Raw genomic sequence first — 23,343 nt, forward strand, 5'->3', positions numbered from 1 at the left:
ATTTGCAGCCGGTTTGCACGAGGACTACAACCAACCCATCACACTCCAAGAATTGACTAGGGTATTATCTTCAGGTAAAAAGACAGCACCAGGCCCAGATGATGTGCATTACACTATGCTCGCCCATCTCTCTGAGGCTGCCGTGCAGGCATTGTTGAACTTCTTTAACAAAATATGGACAACTGGGTATATACCTGAGGAGTGGAAGAAAGCAATAATAGTACCTTTTCTGAAACCCGGAAAACCACCAACAAGTCCTAACAATTACAGACCGATAGCCCTCACCAGCTGCATCGCTAAATCTTTCGAAAGCATAGTAAACATTAGACTGACCTTCACACTTGAATCTCGTCGACTCTTAGATTTACATCAATGTGGATTTAAGAAAGCATGCTCGACCACTGATCACCTTGTCCGCCTAGAAAACACCATCCGAGAGGCGTTATCCACAAACAGCACTGTATCGGTGTCTTCTTCGATTTGGAGAGGGCATATGATACCGCGTGGAAGTTCGGCATCCTCCATGACCTAGCAGATCTAGGGATCCGCGGCAGGATGCTGAACTGCTTGAACGACTTGCTGACTAATCGCACATTCAGAGTCCGTCTAGGAGCAACTCTATCAACGACATTCACCCAAGAGAATGGCGTACCCCAGGGATGCATTTTAAGTACGACACTCTTTATAGTAAAAATGAATTCTTTGGTCAAAGTAATACCTAAGTCCGTAATGTATTCAGTTTATGTAGATGACATACAGATAGCATACACTTCATCCAACATACTGTCCTGCGAGAGACAAATACAAATCACACTAAATAAACTGGCTGCTTGGGCAGAGAAAAATGGATTCAAGTTCTCCCCTCAAAAAACAGTAGCTGTTTTATTCTCATTACGACGAGGCTTACAGGTCGATCCCAATCTGTGCTTGAATCAAACCACACTGCCAGTCAAACAGGAACATAAATTTTTAGGCGTCACTTTTGACAAGAAACTTACATTTCTGTCACACATTAACAACCTGAAAAAGAAAGCATCCCAAGCCCTCAATGTATTAAAGGTACTCTCGCGAAAACGGTGGGGGTCCGATAGAGCATGCCTATTGCAAATATATCGCTCTTTGGTGTGCTCCAAGCTGGACTACGAGTGTGTGGTATATGGTTCGGCAAGAGCATCCTACTTGAAACGACTGGACCCTGTTCATAATCTTGGTTTGCACCTATCAACTGGAGCATATAGAACATCCCCGGTAAATAGTCTTTACGTTGAAGCTAATGAGCCCACACTAGAGGATAGAAGAGTCACATTAACATGCACGTACATCCTAAACACCCGTTCTCTCCCTAAACATCTCTGCTATCCCATTATTACCAAGTGCCCATCTAGGAGATTATTCAATAATAAACCACATTTTATCAGGCCACTAATAATGCGCTTTGAAGATAAATGTGAAGACTTAGCAGTGCTGGACGCCCTACCTAATATTGCACAAAGACATGAATATCTACCACCATGGTACAGCCTTCCTTCAGTGTGTGACTTCACATTGACACATGTAAACAAAGAGAAAATACCACACGAGCACATACTGCAAGAGTTCTTTGCATTACAAGAAAAATATGACACACCGAATTTTACACTGATGGCTCAAAAACAGAAAGTCATGTCGGAAGTGCAGTAATTCAAGGAACAAAAGAAAAAATGATACGATTGCCACAGTATGCATCGGTATTTACTGCGGAGTGTTATGCCATCTTTGTAGCTGTAGAACAAATAGTAAAACAAAACATAAAAAATAGCATCATTTACACCGATTCACTGAGTATGCTAAAAGCGCTGCATTCTACAAATGCTGCTGAACCCATAATAGGAAAAATCATACATAACATAGTTAAAATTACAAAGCAAAAACATAACATTATATTCTGCTGGGTCCCTAGCCATGTTGGAATTTTAGGTAATGAGAGAGCAGATGCTTGCGCAGCACAAGCTAGAATTGGCCATATAAAACAAGTTAACATACCACAGAGGGATTTTTCTAAATTACTGCACAGTAAACTCAGGAATAAGTGGCAGATTGCATGGGACGAACAAACAAACAACAAACTACATTCTATAAAACCTGTTTTGGGAGAATGGAGATCATGTACACATCAGGAGCGTTTCATAGAAGTTATTTTGTGTTGACTACGCATTGGACACACACACCTTACTCACAACTTCTTACTGACAAAAAAAGGCAAACCTCTCTGCGAAATGTGTGGCGATGAACTCACTGTAAACCACTTTTTAATTGTATGCAAAAAACTGGAACAACTGAGGAGAAAATATTTCACAACATTGTACAATGAATACATCCCACTACACCCCATGTTACTTTTAGGAGATCAAGCACTGGTTGATTTTTCCAGCATTTTTAAATTTCTCAGAAAAGCCAATGTTTTATACAAACTTTAGATATAAAAAGCGTAACCTTTAACAAAAGCTCTAACCGTGTGTTTGGCGCATCATAGCCTCAGTTGCTTTTGTGCCATTAAAATCAATATAACTAACTAACTAACTCTTATTCGATTATTTGAATGAAATGAACAGTGGATGTTCAAAATTATTCGAAAAGAATTGAATATACCGTCCAGTTTTCGAATGCTTCGCAAATAATAGGCACAGAGTTTGAATAAGGCCTGTCGTACTTTTCTTCCATGACTATTCCAAAAGCGGGGACCATACACCATGTGTTACCTTGCTGCTAGAATCGGTACACATGAAATGGATGGAGCTACACTTTTCGTATTCATTTCTATGAATCTCCTGCATGTTTGTAAACAAACGAGGTGGCGCTGCAGTCGCTAGCAGGCTCGTGGTAGGCAAAAGGTCGGGGAGAGGCGTTGCGGATAGGTGGTGAGCGCGGGTTTTCAAGGGTTGCAGGTGCGTTTTCAGTTTCTGCGACTCATAGCAATGGTTGATGCTTCCAACTTAGTAATTTGTCGAAGTACACGAGCTCGTGTAGGCCGCATGCGGCGTATTCAGAGAAATAGTTTGCCACTGTGTATTAGTATGTATGGTTAGTAGTAAACTTGTACAAAGCGTTCCTGCCGTTGATTTATACGGTAGGCATTGAATAAAATAAGTTTTGACACTCTGCACCAGCCGAAATGATTTTACTTTGGGACAGTAGTGAGGGGAAGTGCTGGCGTTGCTTCGTCGGAGCAGACGTGCGCTCATCGTCGGTTGGCATACGCGTCGCGCTGTGTGAAAAGTGGGGACAGCATCGTGTCCCTGATCTCCTCTGTATCGCTTAGCGCTGTTTTTAGCCGCATGACCACGCACCAGCCAGGCCGACTTGGCCTCTTGCTAAGCTGGTCGATTTAGTGAAAATTTTTGGTTTCTAGAATTATTTTCTTTCCTAGCCCTGGAGTCTTGTTTCGTGACGAAAAATTATAGCAAAATATTGAGTACAAATTTATAAATTACGCTTTTTAGATGTGTGGTCGTCAAAAATTGTGAGGTAATTTCTTTGATTTCAGTGCCGCATTTCTTTGACCAAAGCGAAAGCGAAGAGGTCATAAATGAGGGAATAAATTTTTTTTAAGGTTCGTTATCTGACCTCTCACATTTTCTGCGGCTGGATCACTCACCATCGTAATTCGCATGAAAATCAAATGATTACATTTGTCGCAAACTACTCTTGAGATGTTGAGGAGCGTAATAAATCTCTCGATTTTTTTCCTACACGTGCAGTACTGTGTTAGTTGTCTTTTGTAAGAAACGTTTTCATGTAACTATGCATGCATAAGTACTGATCATCTAGAAAAAGAACTAATCGCGTCATCATACAGAACAGGGCTTTGTGTACATGCTGGCATAAAAAAAAACTGCGCACTATCTACTCAATTATTTAAGACCTTGGGGTGACTTGACGAGGGTGTTAATTATAATTACCCAGAACTGCACCAGGTATAGCTAGAAATAAAAGAAATTACAGAAACTAGCATAGGAATTTCATATTTACACCAAGTTTAGTTACATATCGCATGCATAAATAACCAAAACACTTTTCATTGCCTCGTCCCCTCTCAACCTCGCGGTCTTGTACTACCTCATGAAACATGACACGTGCATGATGCAATGGAAAAGCATATGGCGTTAAGCACGCTTTAGGTACGCTATTCTAAGCACACCAATGCGACCGCGCAAGATTGACACAACTTAACCAGACTTCTTTCTACTGGAATCAAATAATTACGCCGTCATATCAAGAATGAGTTTCAAGTAAATATTAAATGCCATAAAATGTGCCATTAAAACATGCTGTGCTATTAACAAAAGAACGCATTCCTTGGGGGCGAGTGAACCTGTCGGCGCCCCGTGCACTCCGGCTCAAGGTGATAAGTACGTGTGCAGCTACATGTCTTTTTTTTTCCTTGAGCAATTATCAGCCTACTATCCTGATGTTCAGGTGAATGAATGCAGTAACTTGCATGCTATTAATCGCATTGAGTGGCAGTGCCCTAAAAAAGGGCACACACCCCTAAAAAAAGCAAGTCTCCGTGATGATTGCTGAATGATGACCCACAAGTCCAGTTGAAGAGTGTGGATGACCTGTGAACTTTTTTTTTGCCACGTGGCCAAAGGCTTCGAACCTGATAGGTCCTGATCTCTACATCTGTGCCCACCGCTTCGGTGCTAGTTGCAGCAATATTGCTCTTTGCTTCCTGCCACCGAATGCAATGTCGGTGCTTCCATACTTCTACCAGGGGATAATCTGCAGAACCCCAAGACTGGAAGAGACCCAAAGATCGGTCTCTTGGGCATCGTGTCTTCCTGAGGGGCTCGTGGGATAATGTTAAGAACAAAACTATGTAGATATGATTCCGACATTCTGGTCCTTTAATTTCCCGGAAGAGACAGATCAAATTCTTTGTCAAGTAAGCTCGATGAAGCCGTCGCGGGTCTTGGTCATATGTGGATTTAGCTGTTTGAATTTGCTGATGCTATTTCTGATGGGCAGTCATAGGTGACTTTGTCTTCGCAGCTGATGACATTGAGACCAAAGGAGAGCTTGCGGATGAAGATATCATTCCCAACGTCGCAGATAACAAGGACAGCACTGATGCAAAGTGTGACAAAAGCTTAGTAGAATGTGTGCCCACGTGCTTCGACATACTCTCTGCGCTCAGCATGGATCGTCGCTTTTTCGCATTGATAGAAGGCTGCAGTCTAAGCTGTTCAGAGTCCATTGGTAATATTCAAAAATGTCTCCTCTCTGAGGCAATGAAGATCAAGAAGCATAAAAATTTTTTGAATATTTCATTTGGTAATCTGAGTGCAGTAAGCGCATGTCAAAGAAATTCAATTTTTTTTGCTTATATCAAACACTTAGGTGTTTTTTTGTGGTTCGACTGTACTTAGAGGTTTCAAATGCCAAACATTGAGTTCTGGACTGCTCAACCAAACATTTGAATTTATTGAAGATCTGTAGAAGCCTAAGACAAGGCTTTCTTAAACGAATTTAATCTGCACAGATAGGTGAGCATTGCAGCGCATCCTTGATTTTATTTCAAAATCAATGTTTATGACTTAACACTACAGTCAAACACGGATATATCGAACTCGAAGGGGATCGCGAATTAATTCGATATATTAAAAATTCGATATAAAAAAATACAGGCCCAGAGACTTTACCTGTGGCGGACGATGACCTACCGATCGGAGCATTCAAGAATGACAACTATTTCCGCACACACGACGGAACGTAATGCTTTATTTGTGTGAAAAAAAATTGCTTATGTTGGTATGTTTCTTCGCCTTGCAAATGAAATTAAAGACGCCAACCTCGATCTTATCGAGGCTGTTCAGGTGCGAAAGCCCGGTTCCTTCCATGTCGCCGCAACAACGGCGAATCAAGCTGAACGCGGCCGCCACTTCAGTGTAGCCGCCCCCTCGTCCGGACGATCTTCGTCGCCACTCGAGCTGTCGGCCTGGGTCCCTGCGACTGCAGCTACAATGTCCTCGTCGGCGAGGTTCGCAACAGCCTGAACATTGCTGTCAACGTTCACAAATTCGTCAGCAGACACTTTGGCTGGAACGGCAGCCGGGAAAAGGGATGACAACTCGCGAAACGCGTCGTCCATTGCGCTCGTTGTCGCCGTCGCCGTCTTCGCAGGTTTCGGGAAGTTTGGCCGTCACGAGGTCGGCCTTCCGGAAGCAGTTGGCCACGGTATCCTGCTTCACGTCTCTCCAGGCGCCCGTCATCATTTGAATGGCCCCCAGCAGGTCAACCTTAAGCTCGGTGCCCATGCAGAGGTTCACCAAAAGCCTATCAATGAGTCGCCTCCTGTAGCTGACTTTGAACGACTTAATGATGCCCTGGTCGAGCGGCTGCAGCTTCGCTGTCGTGTTCGCCGGCAGCAACTTGAGCGCGATGTTCTCGAGCTCGCAGGTGGTGTGATGGGTCGAGCAATTATCGACGAAGGCAAGCGTGACGCCCCGACTTGCCCAGTTCGGCGTCCCATGCTTGCAGCAATTCTGTAAACAGCTGACGCGTCATCCACGCCTTCTTATTGAAGGCGTAGCGAACGGGGAGCTGCTTACAGTTTTTGAAGCAGCGCGGTGCCCTTGCTTTGCCGATCACAAAGGAGGGCTGGAGCTTTTGAGAGCCATCCATGTTAGCAGCGAGCAGAACGCTCACGCGGACTTTGCTCATCTTGCCCCCGTGACACGTGCTGCCCCGGACGTCGAGCGTCTTGCTGGGCAGCATCTGCCAAAACAGCCCAGTCTCGTCGGCGTTGAAGATTTTCGCGGGTGAAAACTTCGTGCAAATTTCCGGCTATTCCTTCGAAATTTACTGCTGGATATCCTGGCTGATGACGGCTCCGCTTTCCCCAGAAATGGTTTTGCCAACTATCTTATGGCGGTCGGTTCTTTCTGCAGCCACCCTGTGTTGTCGGCGAAGTTGTCACCGAGTGCAGCGGCAAACCATTTGGCTTTAGCCATTAGCATTGGGCCATCCACCAGAATGTTCTTAGCCCGCACCTCTAAAAACCACGCATAGAGATCCTTTTCAACTTTCTCGTGGGCAGGAGCGTGCACACGACAAGCTCCCGACGTTCGTTGCTCTGCCGCTTTCGACTTTATGTCCGCCTTGTTTTTTAACAAAGTGCTTAGAGTGCTCCGAGGAATCCCGAAGTCGTCTGCCACCGTCGCACTTTTCTCGCCCGCCTCAACACGCTGAATGGCTTTCAGCTTTGTCGCAAAGTCCAGGTTCTTGCGCTTCTTGACGCTGCTTGTGCTTGCTGCGGCCATTGCTTCCGCGTCAGCTCACCACGATCCAGTCACACGTGTCATGAGACGTACGCAGAACAATAATGAACACGAAACACAAGAACGTGCACAAAACACAAGAATTCACGTGCGCAGCCTCTGCCAACAAAGCGCTCGCGATGGCCACCTCCGAGGGCGACAGCGACGTACAAAAGGCACGAGCTGTGGTTGGCTGAGCAAAACTCGTGAAAAAGCAACAAGAAAAAAAAAAGGCAAAAGGAGGAGACCCCCGGCGCCTTCGTTCCTGGCTACCTTTTCTGAGCCGATCACTATGGTTACGCGGGGGAAGGATGAGAGACATTGGGAGAGAGGAAAAAAAAGGCTGTTCCATAAGTCTGAGAGCGTGCGCAGCGGGAGTACAGTCTGAGCCTCCCTCCCCCTCGATCTCACATTTTCCGAGCCTTTTGGGGGAGGCGCGGAGCTCGCGGGTGCAGCGAGTGCCGAGATCGCGCGGCGTTCTATATATTCAATGGCAGGTAAAAATATCGTTCGATATAAACGTGCGAATTTCTATACTTTGTAATGGGACCGACAGGCGCAGCGCAGCGAAGAAGCGGACGAGTTCAAGCGGGACAACCAAGAAGCAGACGAAGTGCAGTTGGGTTTTTCGAACGACGCCTGTGAGTGTGCCCGTCGTGTCGCCGGTCAACCAAGACCAACCGACCTGTGCTTCAAATAAACACCTTGACACTTGGTGGAGGTGCCTCGGTTCCCGTCCCGGTCCTCATCCTGGAACTTCGAAGTGGAACGCTCCTCGTCTCCGCCACCATGCCGGAAGGTCCGAGTGAACAATCGCAGCCCATCCCTGCCACCGTACTCTGTCACGGGGTGCAGCGCCAGCGTGACCCTTCTCCATTCAGTGGCACCGATGATTTTTCATCCCTCGACTTACGCTCCGGCTACTGGCAGGTCCCAATGGCAGCGAACGACAGGCCGAAAACCGCCTTTGTCACCCCAGACGGCTTGTATGAGTTCAATGTGATGCCATTCGGCCTCTGCAATGCTCCAGCCACATTCGAAAGGATGATGGACACTATTCTCAGTGGCCTCAAATGGGAAACTTGTCTGTGTTACTTAGATGACATTGTCGTTTTTTCCAAAGATTTTCCTTCCCATCTGCACCGCCTTCAGCGCGTACTCACTAGCCTTACTGACGCCGGCCTCCAACTAAACTTGAAAAAATGTTACTTCGGTGCAACGCAGCTCACAATATTAGGCCATGTCATCTCCAAAGACGGCGTTCTTCCTGACCCTGCCAAACTTCGCGCCGTCGCTGACTTCCCCAAACCAACCACCTTAAAAGAACTTCGCAGTTTTATAGGCTTATGCTCATATTTTCGCCGCTTCATCCGAAATTTCGCCAGTATCATCGCCCCTTTAACGCAGCTTCTTGCCGGCAGCCCGAACCTTTCGTCTTGGTCCCCCGCCTGCGATACCGCGTTCAGCACTTTACGCCGCCTGCTGGTCTCTCCCCCCATCCTTCGCCATTTTGATCCCGCCTGTCCGACAGAAGTTCACACTGACGCGAGCGGTGTGGGCTTGGGCGCAGTTCTTGCCCAGCGAAAGCCTGGGTATCCGGAATACGTCGTCGCTTACGCCAGCCGCGCCCTCACCAAGGCGGAATCAAACTATTCTGTCACGGAAAAAGAATGTCTCGCCATCATTTGGGCAATTGCCAAGTTCCGCCCTTACATTTACGGCCGGCCCTTCTATGTCGTCACAGACCACCACGCCCTATGCTGGCTATCCTCCCTCAAAGATCCTTCTGGCCGACTCGCCTGCTGGGCTTTACGTCTCCAGGAGTTTGATATACACGTCATTTATCGCTCCGGCCGCAAGCACTCGGAGGCCGACGCCCTTTCTCGTTCACCACTCCCATGCGAGTCAACCTCTGCCCTCGTCTGTGCCTACGAATTCTCTTCGTTCAACATCCCTGATATGCTCTCCGAACAACTGAAGGATCCTTGGATCACCTCGCTGCTAAACTTCCTGAACACTCCCTCGCCGCATCATTCGACCCGGACCCTTCGCCGCCAAGCCCATCACTTCGCCGTTCGTGATGGCCTCTTATACCGCCGTAATTACCTCCCCGACGGCCGGAAGTGGCTGTTGGTCATCCCTCGACACCTCCGTGCTACAATCTGTGCCTCTTTTCACGCCGCTCCACAATGCGGCCACGCCGGTGTACTGAAAACATATGCTCGCCTTCGTCAGCGCTTCTACTGGCGAGGTATGTACCGCTACATACGTCAGTACATTCGGTCATGCACCGCCTGCCAACGTCGCAAGAAACCTCCCCACTCCGCCGCCGCTCCTTTGCAGCCGTTACCTTGCCCTGGCCGTCCCTTTGACCGCGTCGGCATTGATCTTTATGGCCCGCTTCCAACTACTTCGGCTAATAATCGGTGGATCATCGTTGCCGTTGTCCATCTCACCCGTTACGTCGAAACGGCGGCTCTCAAATCTGCTACCGCAAACGATGTCGCACACTTCATTCTACACAGTCTTGTTCTTCGTCACGGCCCCCCAAAAGAACTTCTAAGTGACCGCGGCCGTGTTTTTCTCTCGGATGCCGTCGAGGCCCTGCTCAAGCAATGCCAAATCGTTTATCGCTACACCAGCGCCTATCACCCCCAGACCAACGGCATGACTGAGCGGTTCAACCTCACTCTGAGTGACATGCTCGCCATGTACGTTGACACCGCCCACTCCAACTGGGATCAAGTGCTCCCGTTCGTCACGTACGCGTATAACACAGCTACTCAGACAACAACGGGGTTTCCTCCTTTCTTCCTCTTATATGGCCGGGAGCCTACATCCACCATGGACACCATCCTTCCTTATCACCCTGACCCTTCCGAGACCACCTTACTCTCCGAAGCTCACCTGTACGCCGAAGAATGCCGGCAACTTGCCCGCTCTTTCACCACACAGCAACAATGGGATCAGAAGCACCGTCGGGATTCCCCGGACCCTCCAGCGTCATACCCATCTGGCGCCCTCGTTTGGCTCTGGGTGCCTTCCTCCACTCCCGGCCTCGCCACGAAACTACTGTCTCGCTTTCACGGACCTTACCGGGTTGTCCACCAAACTTCTCCGGTGACTTATATCGTTGAGCCGCTCGTTCCCTCTTCGGACCACCGTCGCCGGGGGCGCGAAACTGTGCACGTTGAGCGCCTCAAGCCTTACTATGACCCGCCCATCCTCTCCTCTCCGTAAGTCGCCAGGATGGCTCCTTTTTCGGAGGGAGAGTAATTGTAATGGGACCGACAGGCGCAGCGCAGCGAAGAAGCGGACGAGTTCAAGCGGGACAACGAAGAAGCAGACGAAGTGCAGTTGGGTTTTTCGAACGACGCCTGTGAGTGTGCCCGTCGTGTCGCCGGTCAACCAAGACCAACCGACCTGTGCTTCAAATAAACGCCTTGACAACTTTTACACAAAATTGTTAAGGGGATAATTTACGAGTTCGATACAGACAATAATTCGATATATGTGGGTTCGATATATCCGTGTTCGACTGCACTCACAAAGCTGTCTTCCCGTCATTCTGTATTTATTCTTTTTTCAATTTTTACCCTGCTTAGCCCGAAAGCGCTACAGTAGGGGAGTTACAGTGATAAAAAAAACAAAAACATCTCCATTCATACAGCACACTTGCTGGCCTGAAAGGCGATTCCATTCACTGATGGAACGTACAAAAAATGAATTTGCATATATATTAGTTTTGGTACGGTATTCCAAAATCTTAAAGCAGTGATCAGTACGAGAAGAGACATAATGGGCCTGTGTAAATATTTTTCCTTTTTGAATGCCAGTTTTATCATGAAATATTTGATACAGCAGTTTAAGGCGCAATTTTCTTCTTCGAGCAGAAAGACTTTCCCACTCGAATTCATTTTTCATGTCGGTACAGCTATCACCTCTGGAGTATCGACATAGGACGAACCTTGCATCCCTGTTTTGGATTTTTTCAAGCTTATTGCTCAGTGTTGTTTGCCATGGGTCCCACACCACACATGCGTATTCGAGCATGGGTCGAACGTTTGTTACAAAAGCAGTTGATTTTAGGTGAGGCGGCGCGTGATCCAGATATCGTTCTAAAAAGTTTAGGGTCTTTGCAGCCTTCGCAACCACCGTTTCAATGTGAGTATTCGTTGAACAATGTGGGCTGTGGATGAAGTGCTCTGTACGAAACTCACTTTTTCCTCTTTTGAACACCCCTTTGCGCCCACAGAGCATCGGAGAGCCCTCAACGCAGATGACACTCAACACGTTCCACTTTGCCGGTCGGGGTGAAATGAATGTGACCCTGGGGATCCCACGAATGCGGGAGATCCTCATGGTGGCCAGCGCCAACATTGCGACACCCACCATGGACCTGCACCTGCTGCCGCGGCCAGATGCTGAGCAGTGTGCGGAGGAGCTTCGTGTCCGCATCAGCTCGGTCAGCCTCTCACAGGTGCGTGCATGTGGGATCAAGGAATATCCTCTTCAAGTCCTTTGTTATCTAAGAAGCACTGCCCAGAAAAAGTTTTCATTCTCCCAGATGCCCTGTTTCTCTCCAGAATGCATTTCTCAACTACTCCAGTTTTGGGGTCTCAGTTGCATTTTTCAGGAGTCGTTGGTTAAGAAGCTGTGCCGTAAACAAGTCAGTACATTTTAGGTACTTTAAAAAAGTGGAGACACCAAATTTTGTTGCGTGTTCTTTTTTCAAATGATGGTAGGCTGCGATGCGCTGCTATAACTTTTGATTCCCGCTTTCCACCAAAAACACGCTGTGCAAAGCGTAATGTTTGTTCCTTAGGTGGTTCGCCAGCAGTGTCATTGTGCCTGACGGTGTCCGAAGTTTGGCATTGCACGTCTTGCATGTCGCTTCCTGCGGAACAATAGTTACACTATAAATTTACCATCAATACCACAATTTAAAAAAAAAAACATTTCCTTTTGCTCTTTGTTGACTGTTGTCTTTCTGGCCAAGCTGGTGTTAGTTCGTGTGGGATTGATATCCCTTCTCTTTCTTGCTCCCAGGTTCTGGAGCGAGTGACTGTCAAAGAGATGCTGCATGTCAGGGGAAAATTGTGAGTTGTCGCTTTGACTCTCTTGTTGGGGGGGGGGCATCGCTGCACATCAATCGAGAGTGTATCCCAGTGATAGCAGGTCATGGCTCTGTGGGGCGCATATAGTGGTGCCAGCTGAGCCATTTTCATAAATCATGGCACCCATCTGCTCCAACAGTGGCAGCAGTGTGCCTTAGTTGCTCCAGAGGAAGTGGACATCTGTGAAAAACGTTTTTTTTGGTACAATGTGCATTTTCGAGTTGGCAACGTACCAAAATGTTTCGCAACTGGCAACTGGAAGCACCACTGGCCTGCAGCCACAGTTCCTTAATATTACAACCTTTGTCCATAAAGTTTCGAGACTGATTTCTTTTCTTCTCTAGAAACGATTCCTCAAAACAAATAACAAATGTTGGTGCATATGTGTAGCGCCATCTTTTCGAGCTAACCTGAGCTATTTATGTTAATTGCTGTGCTAGCCGCTAGATGGCACTACATGTATAAAAATACGTTGTCACTAGTCGTCAGCGCATTCTGCTGTGAGTGAATGTGGAGAGATGGACATGCACCTCGAACAGCGTGTAAACATAAAATTCTGTGTGAAGCTTGGCAAGACAGCCACACAGACGTATGAGCTTCTTCGTGACGCTTTCTGCAAGGAGGCATTATCGCGGGCGCAAGTTTTCGAGTTGCACAAGAGGTTCGTTTTGGGGAGAATGTCGATGGAATACCACACAAGGCAGGGACGCCCTTCAACCTCACGGAATGAAAGCAAATGTGGCTCGGATCAGAGAAATCGTACAGCAAGATCGCACCATTACAGTCCGCATGCTATCAGATGCTCTCCACATTAGTAAGACAACATGCCACCAAATTTTGCGCGGGGACTTGGGGAAACTAAAGCTGAATCGCAGACTTGTGCCGCACTCCCTCACACAGGACCAGAAGGACACGCGGGCATCAGTGAGCGCTGATTTGCCCTCCGAGGCAGAGAGGGATGCTGCATTCGTCGACAGCATCATTGCTGAAGACGAAACATGGTGTTTCCAGTACGATACTCAAAGAAAGAGGCAGAGCGCAAATAGTGGTCCACAAGCTCTCCGGCATCAAGAAAGGTGCAGTGACAGAAGACCAAAACAAAGACGATGCTGATAGATTTTTTTCGATGATGGAGGTGTCATACACCACGAGTTAGTCCCACAAGGGCAGACTGTGAATCAGGTGTTTTATATCCGCGTGCTTTAACACATGCCTTATGCACTGCAACGCCGTCGCCCTGGCTTATGGGCATCTGGACAGTGGAGCCTTCTCCACGATAACGCAAGGCCGCACACTGCTCTCAGCGTGACAAAATTTCTCGCCAAGCACAGCATTACTGTACTTCCCATCCGCGATACTCTCCTGACTTCTCCCCGTGCGATTTTTTCCCGTTTCCTCGTGTGAAGAGAGCGCTAAATGGTCGCTGGATGGGGAGCCTGGAGGCCATTCAAGGCGCCACGACAGAGGAGCTGACAGCCCTGCCAAAAGAAGCGTTTTTCAACTATTTCCAAGACCTCAACAAGCGTTGCAAGCTGTGTATAGACTTCAAGGGAGACCATTTCGAAGGGGTGCTGCACAAATAATTTTAATGTTAAATGTATTTTTTTTTAATGATCTCAGTCTCGGAACTTTACAGGCGAAGGTTCTACCTTAAGGGGGTACGCGGGGATCAGATTGCGAAAATCGTGGAAAAAATCGATTTTTGGAAACCACTCGTTTCGGTATCTGCAGCGCCTAATCTACGTTGTATCAGAATGGTTTCGCTGAAGACACACTAAAAGTGTCCGAAAAAATTTCATTTGTCAGGGCATGAAAGCAGTTACAAATCGCGCAAAATCACCGTAGTTAGCGGAGCCATATCTCGTCTTTCCCGCCACCAAGTGCCGCCATCTTGGTATCATTTGAAAGCTCAAAGTTCCGCCGTTTTGTTTCTGAAGTCTTCAGTCGCCATTTTGTAACAGTTGCACAAACACAAAAGAAGCACGGGTATGCTGGGGGTGGTCACACGGGCCCTCCGATGAAAGCGGGCTACTGGTCTGAAAGGCGCCTCCCCATTGGTTGCTGCTTCGGCAGCGGGCAAGCTGGCAACCACAGCGGACCGCTGTTTTCTGTTTTGCAAACCACGCCAGAGCCTTCATTCGACAAGCAGAATTCGGATTTCTGAAAGCCCCCAAATTAGTAATGGATTGTCGCTCATTTGAAATGAAATTTTTGACGAAGCACGCCTCCGGAAAATGGAAGCGCAAGCCTCCTACGGCAAGAAAAAGACGGCGGCCAGCGGGAGAAGCAGAGCACCTGACTGAACATGCAGAAACGTGCCGCGCTATCTTGCACTGCGTTACTCCAGCAGCGAAGCCAACAGTTGCCCTGTGCCATTGATGCCGATAACCCAAACGATGGAAGACGCACCAACGGAGTCTCTTGCACCTTTGCGTACAGCCGCGCGAATCGGTAGCCGAGATCGCAACGTTGGAGGCGACGCCGGCAGAGACGGCGCGCTCTGTTTCTGGAGCATCGTGCGACAAGGACACGCAGCCTGCGAGTGAGCCCCAACCGTCGCCAAGCTACAGTGTGATAGCTGCAGATTGATTCACTGGACGAATTATCGCCCGAACGTAGCACCATTCAGGCAAACCTCGAGCCGCGTTTTATGTCGTCAGCAGTGACAGCAGAAGAGCAGATATGCAGCGTTTGCGACTCCCTTTGCGCAGCGTCCGCAACTGAACGGAAGTTTGGTCAGCACTGTCAAAGGACGAGCATGCCTCGCTTTTTGTGATAGAGACAGCAGTAAATGAGGCAGTCGTGAAGTACAATTCAGGGAGCCAAGGAGCCTACTTGGAAATGTGTGCCACCTTGGGTGTGCATCATGGTGCCCTTGCCGTCCAGAGGGCTCAAGGAAAGGACCAAGAACACCCGAAGAAGGCATCCAAAGCCCATCAAACAAAGAGGCAAAGGTGCAAGAAGATTCCTGACAGCAATGGTGCAAAATATTACAGCTCTGGTGCTTTCTAGTAAATTTGAAGTGCTTGCAAAACTTCACCGAGCCAGTTTTCTCAGAAGAAAGTTTTAAGCCGACTGTCCTGCTTGCAGAAAGCATAGAACAACTATGCCTTGTGGCATTTGCATGGAGTTTATTGCACCGTATTTATTAGTAAATTGTCTATGCAGTCACATTCCTATATTTTTAATAGCTATCTCATTTTTTTTACTGTTTTGCTAAATTGGCATGTTGATAACGACCGCATTTTTCAAACATGGATATAATGTCCCGTGTAAAGAAAAAAAAAGAGTGATAAAAATATTTGGAGCATGTCACTGCAAGAACTATTCATTTGGGTAAAATATAAAAGCAACTATGGGCTTCTACCACGTCTTTTTGTCACGCCAGGCTTTCTGCAAGTTGGGTTCAAATAAAAATTTGTAAGGTCAAAACTACTCAAGATGTATCATTGAAACTTTGTATTTAGTCATTCAGCACACTTCCCAATAACCACGCCAAATTTCATTGCTCTACTACGAAAAATAAGGAATTTCACTCCGATCCCCACCTCCTCCCCCATTAAGGAGAGGCAGAGGAATGCTGAGTAGATGAGGTTATTTGGCTTGGCCAATGCTGGGCACAAAATGAGGATTCTGGCTGCTGTGAATCAGCAGCTGCACCACGATGCTGTCCTCTGTGCACAGATTGAATTATTTTAATGCTTCTTCAATAAATTTAACGCAAGTTAGGCTGGTATAGAAACCTTCTAAACCTTTCTTCGAAGTTTGCCTCAAGAAAAATCGTACTGTTACAACTGAATCTATGTGCCTCTCCTTGCTGGATGAATTATCGCAGTGGCACCTTTAACATGACAGCATTAAAGGTGCACTAAAGAGGGTGCTGAGCTCGTCTTTTTACTGCGGGAACTCTATCTACACACTTTGGGCATTCTTAGAAACTTTGTGGGATGAAATTTTCCCCCCATTTAACCGTTTTAACCGTTTAATCGTTTTCCCCCATTTAAACGTGGCTGACACAATTCAAAGCCACCTGGAGCCCACCCCGTGATTGCATACGCTACCGAGCGCACGCCTGCCATGGCGGGCCTTGTCTGAGGGAACAAAGGAACGACGCACCACCTGACACAAACATTGCTGCAGCAACAATTAACACCAGCTAGCAATAAAATACGCTAAGGAATCGACTCACCTGCAAGGCCATGAGCGAATGTTCACCCGCACTAGGGGCAGGGGACACTCCATAGCCGGGCAAGACGAGATGCGGGAGAACGGTCCTCCCCATTTGGTGGAGAGTGGAGTGCCACGGGCGATGCCTCCATTCCCGACGATGTTCCCCAGCTGAAGAGAGAGATGCTGTACTCACGTGCACGCAGCAAGCAGTTTCTGGCGCTGCAACTCTTGTTAACCAGGGAGAGTCACATTGAGGCGAAGCTGTTGCTGCAGTGTGCATTGTGGGAAAGCCAAGAAAGGGAACGCTTTGAATTATTGTCTTCTGTGACCGATGTCCTTATTAAATCAAATTAAATGTCCCGGCTCCTGCCTTTTTTTCCAACTCACCTACAAAAGGAGGAGTCAACCAACGTGTGGAATGCCTTTCAGCTAGTTGATTTTGCTTTTATTTTGTTTTTTAGGTGTTTCGCGAATAAATAGTTTCAGTCGCAGACAACATAGCCACAAATTAGGCCCACGGAAATATAAATACACGCTGACTGTTTGCATTATGTATCACTCCGCCGATGGAAGAGCAGCAAGCCGCCATGCAAAGGCTATCCACGCATTGGTTGACTCCTGCTTACGTAGGTGAGTTAAAAAAAAAAAAACATGAGAACCGGAACATTTAATTCGATTTAATAGAGAAATCGGCCACACAGGACAATAATTTGCAGTTTCTAAGAGTGCTTGAGCGTGTAGATTGAGTTCTCTTGGTAAAAAGACGAGCTTAGAATCCTCTTTAGTGCATCTTTAAGGAGCTCTTGAGGCAGAAAAGCTGGCGTCACCGCGGCTCAGTCATGTCGTCCGTGCCTAAAAATCCCAGGAGCAGCAGTGGTGGAGACGTTACGCAGCTGCTCCGTCTGTGTGTGAAACTGGCCCCTCCTTCCCCACACGCAACTGCCGATCAGCAGTGGCAGCCCTGCATAGCTACCACGTTCTGCTCATAAAAGTGAAGCTTCTCCCGTCTGGGTAATATTGAGAAACTCTATGGCTAGTTCTGCCCAGGGTCAGGCATCTTGACGAGTACAGATTGAATTCCTTTAATACAAGTTTTTTTATTTGTTTAACAAATTTAGCCGAAGTGACTGCTTAGTATTAGGCTGGTATGAAAATTATCGAATCATTTCTGTCTGGCTTATCTAAAAAAAAAGTCGCTACGACTGAATCGAATGTTAGCCAAGCCAGATAAGAAGCAGATCCGCATGGCCACTTTTCCGTCCAGGTGAGTATGTAAGAGTGGTTACTTTTGTGGTGTGCCACCCAGGGAGCGCTTCCGACGGTACCGAGTCCACTTCCAGTTTCTGCCGCGGCGGGCGTACCGCAAGGCGTTGCATGCCACACCAGCCCATATCCTGCACTACATGGAGACAAAGTTCCTGAGACGGCTCATTGAGGCCATCAAGCGCCGCATGGAGGAGATCTCCTCCGAGAGGTGAGTAAGTGTAGGATTTCTGTCTTTCAGGCATCCCTTTTTATGCCCTGAACACTCCTCATGTCCATTATTTTTTCTTACTTCTGAGCTTCTAGTGGCGGGTGCATCTTTGACACACAGTGTTTGCGAAGCCTGTTACTTGCAGCCAGTGTAGACACCGCCTGTTTGAGCATGACAAGAGGCATTCCAGGATGACCCATGTGGCCAAGGCCCGTGAGAGGCGAGGAGGCGGAGCCCCTGCGGTGGAGAGTGGGGGAGGGGAGCCATCCCCCCTGCCAGATGATGTGGGGGAGAGTTCGGACGAGGGTGAGGGGGACGGCGACACTGTCACCCGCCAGGCTGCCGTCCGCCACACCCAGGAGCGGGAGTACGAGGAGGCCGAAGAGGAAGAGCGCCTGGCCGTCGCTGCTCAATCGGGTGGGTTCTTGATTTATCCATTGCTCCTATGTTAAAATAAACCGTATGTGACGGTATAGTTATCGGTGAAATAACAGATACAGCAACAGGATTCTGGCTGCCCGGAAGGTGTTTACCACCAAAATTTGTCTGAGCTTTGATACAAACACAATGCTTTGAAGTGAACGACGCGAAAACTCCACGATTCTGACCAACTCGCAACGAATGAAAGAGTGAATAAACTACCATTACCCTAGCCAATTGGCCCTTCCACAGCCTGGCTTTTCGTGCCAGTTGTGTCTGCAGTAGGTCAAAAAATGGTATTTTTGAATTCCACAGTCTGAAATACTGGTCGCATAACGGCTCCTTAGTAGGGATGTGCGAATATTGAAGTTTTTCAATACGAATCGAATACGAACATGAAGAAAAAATAGCTTCGAATATCAAATATCTGGTCAGCACAAAAAATAAATTCAGAAAAGATAAACATGCAAACATTGTTGCTCATATTTTTTTCAAAATAGTGTATGGCCTTTGCAACTGAAATAAACAAAACTAGACTGCCTGAGCACCGTATAAAAAAAACATGTGCACAAAAATGTGTACTACTTAATTGAGCAGCATAACAGTATCCAACCTGTAATGTGGTGAGGCAAAATGAGATGCATAACATGAGAAGACTGGAAACAAAAAAATAACATGATGGCTAGTAAAACCTCATTAATTCGGAGTTAAAAGAACTGACAGAAATGCTTGGGTTATTCGAAGGTCGATTTATAAAATGCCCCGCGGCCCCGAAAAAAAAATACTACCAAAAATGCGGTAGTCTTATGAGGCGGCTCTATCGTGCAAACACCTGTAATCCTGTGACGAACACAGAGTTTCTGCGTGCTGGAAGAAATCGCGAACGTAAGCGAGATGGGAACGCACATTGATGCCGGAATGGCGAGACTGCTTCTAAAAAGGAAAAATAAAATGACCAGCGACGCGTCAGTCAGCATCTCAAAGCAGCATGGTGCTGAGATTGGACTACTGGCGAATGCGCAGCCCAACAGTTGCCATTGCCACAGGCAAGTGGCGGAACTCAGAAACCAAAACTACGCGGCCAGGTAATTTTTTTGACCTAGTGACAGGGGCCCTCCGAATGTTCTCACACCTGCCGTTACGTCCACTTAAGAGGTGCATGGGTTACAGTGCACCATGCAATACGCGGGATTTTTGCAGGATCGCTTGCGCTGTTGTGACACCTCGACTCGCCCCTTCGGGAGCCTCTCGTGAGATTCCGCAAGTAGGCTTTCCCGCATAGCATAGTTGACCAAAACAAGATGGCGGTGGTCACGCTCAGGGAATTAAGGTGGCAGAATGAATGCCATGGGTGTGGGCATTAATTAGATAACATATTACGGAAGGATAACAAAATAAACGCACTGTTGCAGAATTGCGCACAAGGTCAAGCCCAGCGGCATCGGAATGCGATCGGTCCACGCGATAAACGATGGAGAAGAAAGAGAACAGGGCCTTTACATTGTTATCCTGGAACTTTAAACTCTATATTCAGATAATTTGCCCAGATATTGCGCTTTTGCCATAATCAAATTTGCAAAAGTCGGCGCGGTATACGATCGCTGCCAAGTATTCGGGAATTTTCGAATATTCGGAAATTCACGAATATCATTTCTCGAAAGCGAATATGAAACGAATATGAAACATAATCGATTCGTATTTGAAATTTCAAATATTTGCACACCCCTTCTCCTTAGTAATATGTTTGAATTACATAGTCTGAAAAATTTACAGGATGGTTACGTGTGTGCAACGCGAATGTTTGAGCCTCACTTGCTTTTCAGAAGCATGCTTTAATTTTAGGGTAGCAGTGAAGGAGTTGTTATCATGCTGCAGCATCTTGGCATGCTGACAAGTGCGATCCATTGGCGCACTGCTTTACAGACACCGTCGCTGTATGACTGGGGAATGAGCTAACACTCTAAAATGGATCTTTTGCAGATGAAGAGTTGCTGTATGGGGATGAGAACCCAGCAGGTGGGGAAGCAACACAGGTGGGCACCGCCGACATGACTGCTGAGGAAATCCTCGCCTCTGTCCAGGAGGTGGTTCGCTCTGAGGAGGCAGAGAAGCGCAGGCAGACGAGGATTTTCGTAAGTGCCATTCTCTCTCATAGCATTCTCAAGTGTCGACTAGGTTTTGCCCACTCTGTGTGTCAGCAGTGCAGAATCTCGGGGGATATGAACTTTATTGACTGGAGCACAATGTGTATAATGTTCAGAGTTGGCTGTTCCCAACTCTGTCCCACGTCACTATGGTTGATATGAATGTGCGACCTGTGATCCCACTCTCGAGCACAAATACGAAACGCGATTGCCAGTCACATGGTATGCACTGCGAGCTGGCTTTCTAAGCATGCAGTAGCGTAGCTGGGGATGCAGGAGCCACTGTTGCTGGCGCTTTCGCCAAGGGTGCACAAGGCCTTGGCGCTCTGGCAAGTTTACCAGGTGTGCCAGCCTCGCAGAAGCTCTCGTCAAAAGATAAACGTGCCGTAATGGGCCTCTTCGATTATCCGCCTCTGGCTGCCCGCAGGCTGCCAGAGTGCGGAGCCAGGAGCTCGATTTTCTCGGGCTGCTCCGTGCTTCCAGTGGCTGCCCAGAACGCATTCGTTTTTCTCTGGCTGGGCGGTTCCGGGCCGCCAGCGAGCAGCCAGACTCCCCAGGACGATTTTGTGCTGGCAGCGCTTGGGCAACCAGAAGACGATGGGGAGGTGGTATGGTACTGGAATCGCGCGCAGCTATTTTGATATGGACTAGAAGGACCACAGTTCTTCATGTGATGTTTTGCGGCATGCAGGCACTTGTTTCGACTAGACGACGGTGCATATCGTCTGTGTTGCCTGCAATGGCGCTTTTTGCGGTAGTTCTTGCTGTTTATTTATTTGTTGTACGTACATGTGTGATCGCAGTTTGATCATCTCACCACCTCGCAAGCACAAATGCTCGCATCATATTATTACGATCGCATATAGTTCTCATTCACAAAGTATTCCGGCTGTTAATTTCGTGCACCCGGCTGATACTGCGATGGTGTTCGAGGCCTTTCACGAGAGCGGTCGCATGTTCCAGCTCTGAGTATACACTCAGACACGTCTTCATGAGCACACTGCTCGATGCATCTCTTCGCATGCATATATGTGGCCACACAGTTGTCACTTACGGCAGCCGATCTAGGCCCGTGCTGATTCTGTCGTCGCCAACTGTCGTACAGCTTGATGCTTGGACCTTCTGCGACAAATACTTAAAATATCTGAGAAGAACCATACGCATGCATCTCCTCACGTTTGGCTAGATAAAAAAAATATCCCAGCGCAGATCATCAAGCATGCACACGTGGTACGGGAGGCCCTGACAGACAAGGCCGGATTTTACCACATTTCATTCGAGAACCAGTCCTCTGCAGTAAAGCTGTAGCATTACAGATACGATACGCAGCTAAATTTGTACTACGCTCGCTTGTTCTCGATGAACGTTCATTCATATGATCGCTTTTGTGGAGATCATGCTTACATTCCTTGCCGGCAGCAAAAGCCGGCGGCCAACAGACTACAGTTGAGCGGAACGTATCCCGATTCTTTTCTGATTACAGCCATCAGGAGTTCACGAACGTAGAAATCACAACAACCACAACGCAGAGTCAATCACCATGCAGGGCCGATCGTCTGCGGTTATCACAGTCATACTTACTGCGTAGTAAACAAATGGGATAATCTGAGAGTACGGCATGTTGAAGCTTGCAGAAAACACTGTGCACCGAACACACAGGCTAGCATTGTCGTCGATGATATGTACGGGTGTGAGCATGATCTGCTGTTTGTTCTGCAGTCTGCGGCAGCCCTCAATAACTTTAGGTTGTTATTTCGATCTCAAGCAGCTTGTTTCTGCCGTACGCGTGCGTAGCAACAAGACATTGCAGAACGAGAAGCTATAGAAAGCATCTGCCCTCCGTGAGCTGTGAATAGCTTGCCGCCGTGATTGCCGGCCTGCTGGTTCCGGTCGCCGTCAGCCCATGGGACCATGATGCGCTTGCCTGTCAGTGCGCGGGAAATCGAAGAGGCCCAATGTTATTGTTGTGCAGCACCTTGGCCCGCTGCCAAGGTCTGCGCTGTGGACAGTGCGAAAACTGAGGAACCTTTTTTAGAAAGCTAACAGTTTTAGAAAAAAGGTAAATTCTCAACTACAAAAGTGGGGGCTAGATTCATTACGCGAGTATATAGAGTAATTTGCTCAACTTCAAGGCTTCCACTCCTCACTTAGACCGTTGTAGGTAAAGCCGCGAAAGGTAACAAGCAGATTTATTACAGAAGCACTGTGTGGAGGTAATCCCTCTGTTGCATTTCGATTCTGATCAGTTGTGGTTGGGGTGCACATGACGTGTCAGCTCGCCTGCTGTTTGCGCCTGTGGTTGGAGCCAACATCATCAGCCTAACTGCACCCACTGCTGGGCAAAGGCCTCTGCCATGTCTGTCCAATTAAACCTGTCCTTTGCCAGCTGCACCCACCCTGTTCCTGCACACTTCTTAAGGAGGGATGCGGGGATCAGGTCGCGAAAATTGCGGAAAAAATCGATTTTTGGAAACCACGCGTTTCAATATCTGCAACGCCCAATCTATGTCGTATCAAAATGGTTTTGCTGAAAGCGCAATAAAAGTGGCCGTAAAAAATTAGTTTGTCAGTGCGCAGGGCAAGAAAACAGTTTTAAGTCGCGCAAAATCACAGCAGTTCGCCGAGCCTTATCTCGTCTTTCCCGCCACTGAGCGCCGCCATCTTGGTATCATTCGAAAGCCCAAAGTTCCTCCGTTCCGTTTCCGAATTCTTCAGTCATC

The 23,343-nt window shown here is 47.7% G+C and overlaps 1 protein-coding gene across 1 annotated transcript in view; it reads left to right on the forward strand.

Annotated features, from left to right (window-relative positions):
• Polr1A (RNA polymerase I subunit RpI1) overlaps positions 1–23,343 on the forward strand; it is a 345,140-nt gene that overhangs the window by 259,633 nt on the left and 62,164 nt on the right. Inside the window, exons 22-26 of the mRNA XM_077642305.1 lie at positions 11,554–11,778; positions 12,348–12,397; positions 17,892–18,059; positions 18,250–18,476; positions 20,460–20,611. Coding sequence (XP_077498431.1) covers positions 11,554–11,778; positions 12,348–12,397; positions 17,892–18,059; positions 18,250–18,476; positions 20,460–20,611 — 822 coding nt within the window. The remainder of the gene's footprint in view (positions 1–11,553; positions 11,779–12,347; positions 12,398–17,891; positions 18,060–18,249; positions 18,477–20,459; positions 20,612–23,343) is intronic.

The sequence above is a fragment of the Amblyomma americanum genome, chromosome 11 (genome assembly GCF_052857255.1).
Source record: "Amblyomma americanum isolate KBUSLIRL-KWMA chromosome 11, ASM5285725v1, whole genome shotgun sequence".
NCBI classification, from domain to species: domain Eukaryota; kingdom Metazoa; phylum Arthropoda; class Arachnida; order Ixodida; family Ixodidae; genus Amblyomma; species Amblyomma americanum.